The sequence below is a fragment of the Cotesia typhae genome, unplaced genomic scaffold (assembly GCF_013202065.1).
Source record: "Cotesia typhae breed Kobodo isofemale line unplaced genomic scaffold, CoteBio_Ctyphae contig_5, whole genome shotgun sequence".
NCBI lineage: Eukaryota > Metazoa > Arthropoda > Insecta > Hymenoptera > Braconidae > Cotesia > Cotesia typhae.
In genome coordinates this window covers 3,124,971-3,134,870 of record NW_027423757.1, presented here as the reverse complement: position 1 = coordinate 3,134,870, position 9,900 = coordinate 3,124,971, and the positions used below count along the sequence as shown (strand labels likewise).

Below are 9,900 nucleotides of genomic sequence, written 5' to 3'. Positions count from 1 at the left end.
TTGATCAATAAAATAATCACTCATGTTACTATTAAATTGCGCAAACAAAAAAAAAATATATATGATTTTAGTGTTCTTCTGAGCACGTAAGCAATACGCGAATTGTTTATAATTTTATTTGAAGATCTGACATTAGTATTCATGATTAGTATCCACACCGGAAGTTAGGAAGAATACAGACTATCTTAGTGTTAATATTAATAAGTCTTCTTTTTTTCTCTTATTCTTCATTACGATTAATTGAAAAATGTTAATTAATAAAAAAAAAAATTAATAATAATTGTTATGCGATAAAATTAAATTAATTCGCAATTGAAAATTTTGTATTTATGAACGAAAAAATACAAATCATTAATTGTTAATTTTAGGCAGCGAAAAAGTATTTTATATTGTAAATTTTAATTATAAAAATTGATATTCTTTTTTTTTATTTAAAATTTTAATAGAATAATTATGTTTTTTAAGACGAAAATTATTTTGTACGTGAAAATTACGGCGCACATAAGTCATTTAGATTTACATAATAATATAATTGTTGTTTGTATAAAAATATAATGGTGATAGCAATTGTAACATCATTCGCAGATATATTTGAACATTGAAAACGTTATTAGACGTGTAGATTATAATGTTATCATAGTATAATAGCATTAAATATATTTATTGATAAGTGATATCTGATATTTGATATATTTGAATTGATATTTGATATATTAACTACAAAAAAGTATGACTAAATATTTATATTTATAATAGAAAAATAATTAATTATTAATTAACAATAATTACTACAACATAAATAACAATAAAAAGTAATTGTTGACAACAATTACAAATAATATCACGTGCAATAAGACTCAATACGTTACCACAATAATTAAAGCGAAGTTATAATACATTTTGTCTGTTACAAAATATTGTCGACGTAATAGTTCATCAATAACTCTGACTCTGTGTCATAATTTTAATGATCTTATTTTTATTTTATATTTAATTAAAAAAACAAAAATTATGTTAGTGAATATATATATTATATTTTATTATAGTCAGAAGATTTATGATTCATCATGTTCAGTTTGTTACCAATATTTTTTAATATACTTTTACTTGAAATCACTTCTCGAGAAGAAAATTTTTATATTTACGAACATATAAAAAATTATTATCTCGAGTTAGCGAAGTATGGAAAAACCATCTAAAAATAAAATTATTTAATAATTATATAAATAAGTAAATCTATGGATTTTACCCTTTTAAAGATTTTTTTATTATGAACTGATATCGTATAGAAATTTATAGATTTTTTTTCTTTTAAATTAAATAGTTAGTATTTTTGATAATCATTTATTAAATTTTTTTTATAATTCGATTGATTATGAATGAAAATGCGTGATTTCTTAAGTTATATTTATAGAAATTATTTTATAGTTACCAAAGAATTTTCTTTAAAAAGTATTGATTTATTTGAAAGAAAAAAAATCAATTCTTAAATAAACAAACATCAATTGAAAATATTCTTAAATCATTTAAATAATTTATATTTACTTTTTTTGTACAAGTTTTTTCGAAAGCAATTCTTTTATCCTTTGATAATTACAAAAATATCATTTGAATTTTTGTAAAAATGTATTACTAAAAAAAAAAAAAAAAAAAAAAATTGTATAATTAATATTTTTTATAAATGATATTTATTAATTTAATATTGATTTTTTCGTCGATCGTAAATGTATTTTGTGATTATATCATTTGTTTTAATTGGCAAATACTCATTAAACTTTTCTTTAATTAAGTGGAAATTTTATAATTAATGTACTAAATTAATCGAATAGTAGAAAATCAGTGGCAAATTTAATTTTAGAATTGTAAAAAGATGGAAATTTGAGATATACAATTTGAATTAAATGACAAAGAATTTTCATCAACGAAATACTAAATCGAGAATAAATGAAAGAGCATAAAAATATGAATTCTATTATATAAACAATATAGAGCCTAATGCCATTGACACCGTTGAAATTTTGCTTGAGCGATTGTAAATACTTTTTAATATTACAAAAATTGATAGAATTTATATTCTCCATTATTATGATTATATTATAAGTATATATTTATGTATGAATATAGTATAACTGTTTGATATTTAATCGTCAAATGATAATAATAGTAATAAAAATAATTGTATTGTAGAATACAAAAGTTACAATAATTATTTATATATATTAAATGTGTAAATCTTTTTAATAAATACAAATAAGTCTCAATACTTTTAATATTTGATTTTTTCCTTTCCTCTTCTAATAAAAGATAAAATAAATCAATTATTTTAAATTATCTCTTGAATGTATTTTTATACAATTAAATCCATTCTAATATAACAGCTTAGAATAAAAAAAAATTTTTCTTATGAATGATTTACATATAAATGAAACAATGATATATTATCATTACTTCATTTACGTTGGGAATTAATGAAATGATATCATCGCTACAATTAAAGTACTCCTTAATTAATATATATGAAAATGTATTTATTTATCTCATTATTATATGTATCTTTGTTATAATTAAATAAATAAATAAATCATTAAATTTTTTATTTTTTTTATACACAGGTTCTGATATAATGAAATTCACTTTTAAACTATAAACTTTATATGTAATTAAGTAATTTGTAAACATAAATAGTAATTATAATTAAAAAAAAAATTAAAGTAAAGACTGCTCAACCATGATTTTTTCGAAACCAGGTGCTGATGGGTGAACGAAATCTTCAAGAATTAAATCCAAAATAGCTCCATCATCGACTGTAAAGATAAAATCATTTTTTTTTTTTTTTGAATAAATCTCAGTATTAATTAATTAAAAAACATTTATAAATATATATGTTGGTTGAATATTCAATTAAAAACTTTTATACAACTTTTTCAAGCTCACAGCTCGATGGGTATTAAATTACTATTGTTTCAGAGGTATAAAAATAAAAATAATTGCCAACTAGCAGCGTAGGCTTTAAATCAATAATTCATCTCTACTTTTTGTATATTTAATGAAATTGGAATTTTAATGCAGTGTTTATTATATCAGTATAATCTTTAATATGTTAATTTAAAGTTATAATAATTACCATATAGGGCAGGATATATTGTACTCTTAATTCCCATTACTGGTGCATTTATATTTTTTCCGTTGATATAAAAATTAAGTTCTATATGGTCAAATGACACTCCCTGTAAAATTTTTAAATATATAATTAATTATAAAATGTTATAAATATTATCAATAAATGTACATCCGAGTTTGGATAATTCAATGCCAAAGATATGAATGTAATTTATGACATTAAAATTAGCTGTCACTTGACAAATTTTTAATTTTATTTAACAATTAAATTAATTCTAAAAAATTATTAAAAAAAAATTGCATTTTTAATTTTTTTTAATTTCTACATGTCAATTTTTTTTCTTATTTTTTTTGCCATAATTTATTTGTTAACAAAAGTTCTAAAAATTATTAAATATTTGCTAAATTAATTTTCATATGTAATTTATGACATTTAGTTTAAGCAAGTCATTAATCATAATTAAAAATATATAGAGCGTCTAAAAAATAATAATATTCATCCCGAATCATTTATTGTTAGATATTCATTCAAATTTTTTTATAGAAGATTCTTATTTTTAATTCTCAATTTTATGAGGTTGAAGTTAGCAGACACTAGACAATTTTTTAATTTTTCTTGAAAAATAAACTAGGCATAGAAAATTATTTATAAAAATCTCATTTATAATTTTTCAGAGCTTCTAAAAATGAAATTTTTAATTAAAATTTTCTTGCTATAATTTGTTTGTTAAAAAAATTCTTAGAATTATCAGATGTCTCTCAATTTCAGTATCATTCAATTTTTCTAAAAATTAAGAACTTCAAATACTAGAAATTTAAAAACTTTAAATACCAGAGTTTAAAAACTTCAAGGTCATTGATCACAAATACTTAGATGGCACGTTTATAATTTGTAGTTAAATCAACAAGAAAAAAAATAATTCATCTATAATTACAATAACATCGCCTTCTTGAGGAAGATTTGTAATTTTATGAATCTCCTGTTGATTATGTCTAATAATACCATCAGAATTGAATGCCCAACTGTCAGCGTCATTGCCACCGACAGTTGTATTTAAATTAGTGGATCTTGTTGCTAAACCGACAGCCCACATACCGTCTTGCCTTATTTTAACTTCAAAATAGCTTTTACTTTGTACCAGTGGAACATTTGTAAGTGCGCATCCTTGTCCACAAACCCTTAAACCATTCATTACAATGACAACTTCATGACCTGTAATCATTAAACATTGTATTATAGATTATTTTATGACATTTAATTTAGCTGTCATTTGACAATTTTTTAATTTTCTTTAACAAAAAAATTTGTTCTAAAAAATTATTTTTAAAAAATTGCATTTTTAATTTTATTAAATTTCTATAAGTCCATTTTTTTAATAATTTTTTTTTGCAATAATTTATTTATTAAGAGAATTAAAAAAATTGTGAATTGACAACTAAATTTAGTGTGATATTATTTTTATTAACAATATATATATATTATATTTTAAACATGAATTTTTACCCATATGCGATGTATCCAATGTTATAGGGTTAAACTCTTTCTGTGGAGCTTTTACTCCGGTAAACCCAAGGCCGTTGAAACAATTTTTTAAGCAACAAAACATCATGTTATTTTTTTTAAATAATTTATTACCAGTGTACTTGATGTAAATTATAAATAAATAATAAAATTTTGTCAAGTTATATCAATAAAAAATGTACATCTTGATTATTAATAAGAAATAATTAATGAAAGATAACAAATAACACATTTCATGTTCTGACAGATATTTTGTTTATAAGTAGATCATAGAAAACTAAATGTATGTATGTGTGTTGTGTATAGTCACTTATTTCAGAGGGGAGAGAATTCTTCTACAAAAATGGCGTTTTCTAATAATGACATTTAATCAATATTTTTTTTTTTTTATTAGTCATTGTCTTGAATCATTTACTAACTATTGTAGCTCAAATACAAAATATATTTGTATTATGTCAGATGAATGTTTTAAAATGTAACTTATGGGTACAATAATCCTAATATAAAATAGAGATGGATATATGAGGCATCAATTTATTCGTGATGTGATTGGTCGAATATATCATAAGCATGAAAATATATGCAAACACTATATTTAGGCGCGCGCGCAAATTTGAATTCTAGTTTAAATAAAAATATGTTCATTTTATTTTTTTTATTTTTTTCTTGGTGGCGCTCGTGTCAAGTTCTCGAATATCAAGTTCAAATATTTATTATTGTTATTACTCATTATGTATAAGTAACGATTAACAAATGTTGTTAGTTATGCTAACTTTACTCTGCTAACAAATGCGATTTAAAAATTCATATATCTTTAATGTTTAGTTTTTTGATAAAATTAAAAATAAAAAGTGACTTTTTATTAAGTTTTGTGTTGTGAGGTGATGTTAATAATTATGTCAAACATTTGTGAGCTTATTTTTGTTATAAAAATAACTGTTTGATGCTTAGTTTGAGTGAATAATACTAATAGTAAGAGTCTGAAAAATAGTTAGTTTTTAAAAACAAAAAGAAACGATTATATTACCAAAAAAGTACAAGATATGTAAGTACGTTTCTGTGTGAACTTTTAAAAATTTAATCACTGAATGATTGCAAAAGAAATTAAAATTAACTTAGCAAACAGTTGATAATTTTAAGAATTTTTGTAACAAGTAAATTATGACAAAAAAAAATTTTTTTTTAAAATTGACATTTAGAAATTTAAAAAAACTACAAATGCAATTTTTTAAAAACAATTGTTTGGAAGAAATTTATTTGTTAAAAAAAATTAAAAAATTGTCAAGTGACAGCTAACTTTAATGTCATATAAAGAACTTCTGTTCACATTTAAAAAATTCGTGATAAATTCTTGCCGCATGAACATAAAATCCTTATGTTTGTATCGCGTGGGTGTGAGGCCTGCGATATTAATACTTGGTTTTGTCAGGATTTTTTTAAGCATGAATAGTGACTTTTATATAACATCCAAGTTAGCTGTCACTTGACAATTTTTTAATTTTATTTAACAAAAAAATTTGTTCCAAAAAAATTGTTTTTAAAAAATTGCATTTTTTATTTTTTTGAATTTCCCAATTTCAATTTTTTTTTTCTTTTTTTTTTGCCGTTATTTACTTTTTATAAAATTAAAAAAATTATCAAATATGTGCTACATTAATTTTCATGACTTTTATTAAAAAACTTTAAGATTAATCATTTGTTCGTAACTTGTCAGATATTTTACATTTTTTATGAACAAAATTACCTTGAAACAAAAGACGATGAAATTGATATTTTTATTATCGTTTTGGACTAATCGAATTCATTTTTTTTTCGAATATCATGGAGAAACTGTTTTGTTTTTTAATTGAAACGAAAATTTAGGGCTAGTTTTTCAATCCGAGATAAAATTTTATTCAATGCTAAAATATATCTATATATTTTACTGTCAATAATAATATCTTGAATAAAATTTTATCCCAAATTGGAAAACTGGTTCTTAGTGTTGAGAATTACAAAATTTAGATTATCGATAAAACAGTATTGTACGTAGAAATTGTTTCAATTGTTCAACAATGTATATAGTAATGTGATTTAATAATTCTCACTTAAACTGTGGCCAACTAATTTTAACAATTTTTTTTAAAACCTTATTTTCATTAAATAAATACAATTAAGTAATTAATAAATGGTAACTTAGATTGTTTATAAATTGGAAAAAAAGTCTTGACTAATGAACGATGTTTGAATGAAAGTGTAATATTGAGTTAAAAATGGTATTATTATTGTTACCATTTAAAAATCGAAGTGATTCAATTTAAGCCTGACAGTAAATCAAAAAAGTGCGTGAGTTATTTTATTTTCTTAAGATGTTAACTTTTGTAATTAAAGTGAAGTGTTCAGAATTTTAGCATGAAGAGCTATGTCATGGTGTAAAATTTTTTTCTGAATTAAAGTTGGTGTATTTTAAATTTTTAAAATAACAAAAGGAGTGGAAATGATTGATTAAGCAGTAGATCGGTGAGTTATGTAATAATTTTTAAATTAATTAAGATTTTTTACAACATTTATAAGCCTTGCATTGCTAATTGTTGATGTCTGGCTTATTTTGATTTTAAAAATGAGAAATGATCACTGATCGTTCTAGTTTATAAGCAACTATTTGCTGAGATAATTTTTTTTAGTTTTCTGTTGATTATTATGAGTAGAATAACTAATTGAAATTCCAAAAATGGAACATATATTGTTCAGTTAGGATCTTCCGGTTATAAACAGAAGGTATAATTGATTGCGAATAATTGTTGAAAATTAATATCGCTCGGCTATCAAATCCAACGCAGCTTATTTATAAAATTAATATGAATAATGAAAAGGATAATATATTAATTATGGAGAAAAATGTCAAATTTTCCAAATGAAAATAATTTAAAGAAATATATTTCAGGCTTCCTTCTTAAAGTCTTCTTTCTAAATAAAACCATTTCAGTTTTGTTTTCTTAAACTATATATAAAATTATTACAATTTTTTGAATGAAGGAATTGATATTACTCGTTCGATGATTGTAAGACCGTTGCATTCATTTGTACTTGAATATGATTTGTTGAATAATTAACTTCAATTCAATCGTATTAAGGATTACTTAAGTATCTAAATGAAAAAGTTTGTAATAAAAAATAAAATTTTCGAATTTAAGATCAGTATCGAATTTTATTGTTAATATTTATAACGTACAAATTATTTTCACACTCTGCTTGGGTACAACATCTGGAAAGAAAAAAAAACAATAATTAATATTAATATTACTAACAAATGGTGAAATTACATGATTTAACAGCCGGTCCCAACAATTGCAGCTTTATATTTCTCTCCGAGACAAAGAAGAATTTTGAAAAACACGTTCTGCTACGTAATAGATTTCTCAATTATCTATTTCGTCGTGGAGCGTTTTTTTCGAAATTCTCATTTATTTAAAAGAAAAACACAAAACTGCAATAGCTTTTCATTCATGAGTGCAACAAGGATAGTACCGTTTCTTGGAGTGAGTGCGACGCGAGAAAAAGAGAGGACCGGCTGTTAAAGAAAAAAAAATCTCAAGATTCGTTGAATCCAAAATGTCTTTCGAACAGTGAATGTAGTGATAAATTTAAGTTTTGCACGTATTATTATTACTTTGCAAAATTACATGAAGCTGATAAAAAATTTTTTCCCAGTATAGAGTAAAAGATCCCATTACTGACACTCTTTGATTTTCGTACTGATTTAATTAATTAAATCATTAATTTCTTTTATGAACATTTTATTTATAATCTCTAAGACCTTTAGATAAAAAAATTTTTAATTTTTATTCCAAGTAGAACATCTTTTCATTGAAAGAAAAAGTGACTTACTTATTTATTATATTTTTATGGATTTAATACTGACAGATTGATTTAAAAATATAAAAAATAACTTACAATTCTGATACGACGTCCCATGGCAGTTGCTGGTAAATTTCTCTTGAACTTAGCACGTACTGATCCACTGGTACCATGAGGACGAGTCACTTTGCCCCAGATAGCACGGACTTTAGTTTTCCGTGTGGTTTTACCGGGAACAGGTGTCTTGTTCTTGGCCTAAATATTAAAATATTTTTATTAATAACAACAAATAGTTAAATTGAATAACTGTCAAAAATTATATTTTAAATCAAAAAATACCTTGTAAACAAAAACACATCGTTTGCCGACGTAGAAGTCAGAGTCAGCTTTAACTCTAGCTCCTTCAACTTTCAACAAAGCTGTGTGTTCATGTTGGTTACGGAGTCCTCGTCTGTAACCAGTAAAGATAGCTTTAGCATAAAGCCGTCCGTGTCTTTTGAAGGGCCTTTTCTTTAATGGAATGGGCTCCGAAGGCTTCTCCTTCGGTTTCTTTTCCTTAGGCGCAGCCTTGGCTTTTGGTTTTGTCACTGCTGAGTCTGCCATTGCTATAATCAATTAAATAAAAAAAATTAATTCTATTGAACAGTAATAGAATATACGTTTGATGCAATTATATGCTATTTACAAATGTTAAATAAAAATATATATGATTATATATGGAGTAAAATGTAACAATTTTGAGGTTAGATATAAAAATATTGTTAAAAATTAAGAATCGGAAAAATCACAGCATTATTTTTTAACCAATAATATTAAGAATTATGAGGAGTAAATTTTGATAATATTTTTTCATAAAACTTTAATTGCACATTTATAACAAAAACAAATACTGAACACGCCACATGAAAAATCACTTTAAAATCCAATCGAATCGGGTATTATTAATTAAACTTGAGTATGAATTATATTAAATATACACAAATTATATGTTAGCTGATTATTAATTACTTTTATTTACGAATTTTATTGCTAATTTTCAAAATTATGCATTAAATAACTAGAAGAACAAATTCCTGAACGACATACCGTAAGGCTATCTCGGATAAAAAGGCAAAGAAGACGGGAGAAGAGCACTTCCAGATAAAATGCAGGTTAAGTAGGCAACTACGAAAACTGACATGTTTCAATACGAAATTAAGTTATTAGTGCAGAGATGTTGGCTGTAGATGGTGTTAAGTGCTTATGTGTTTGTGATGGTAAGGTAATTTTCTGGTGATAATTGAGAGTCGTAAGGCGCTAATTTTTTAATTGTAAATACCCTGATAGCCACCTTACCTATAACTTACTGTCAATCTACGTCCGCAATTTGAAGCAAACTTGATGGAAAGAGTTGGCAAAGCGAGCGATTACCTATTAGTTAC

The 9,900-nt window shown here is 23.6% G+C and overlaps 2 protein-coding genes across 3 annotated transcripts; both read right to left on the bottom strand.

The window, feature by feature from the left end:
* Positions 1 to 2,533: 2,533 nt before the first annotated feature.
* LOC141530634 (SPRY domain-containing protein 7) lies at positions 2,534 to 5,110 on the bottom strand. Its single transcript, XM_074247854.1, has 4 exons — positions 4,625 to 5,110; positions 4,056 to 4,333; positions 3,125 to 3,227; positions 2,534 to 2,804 (listed from the first exon to the last, which is right to left on the bottom strand). The coding sequence occupies exons 1-4, from the start codon at positions 4,728 to 4,730 to the stop codon at positions 2,707 to 2,709; spliced, it is 585 nt and encodes a 194-aa protein (XP_074103955.1). The 5' UTR covers positions 4,731 to 5,110; the 3' UTR covers positions 2,534 to 2,706.
* Positions 5,111 to 7,809: 2,699 nt separating this feature from the next.
* On the bottom strand, positions 7,810 to 9,612 carry Rpl35a (ribosomal protein L35A). Of its 2 annotated transcripts, none has more exons than XM_074247608.1 (4): positions 9,488 to 9,612; positions 8,819 to 9,084; positions 8,576 to 8,734; positions 7,810 to 7,886 (listed from the first exon to the last, which is right to left on the bottom strand). In XM_074247608.1, exons 2-4 carry the CDS (start codon positions 9,080 to 9,082, stop codon positions 7,863 to 7,865), a joined length of 447 nt encoding a protein of 148 aa, XP_074103709.1. In that variant the 5' UTR covers positions 9,083 to 9,084; positions 9,488 to 9,612; the 3' UTR covers positions 7,810 to 7,862. The 2 variants fall into 2 exon arrangements, with proteins under 2 accessions (XP_074103709.1, XP_074103710.1); XM_074247609.1 differs by having other exon boundaries at positions 9,566 to 9,585.
* Positions 9,613 to 9,900: the final 288 nt, after the last annotated feature.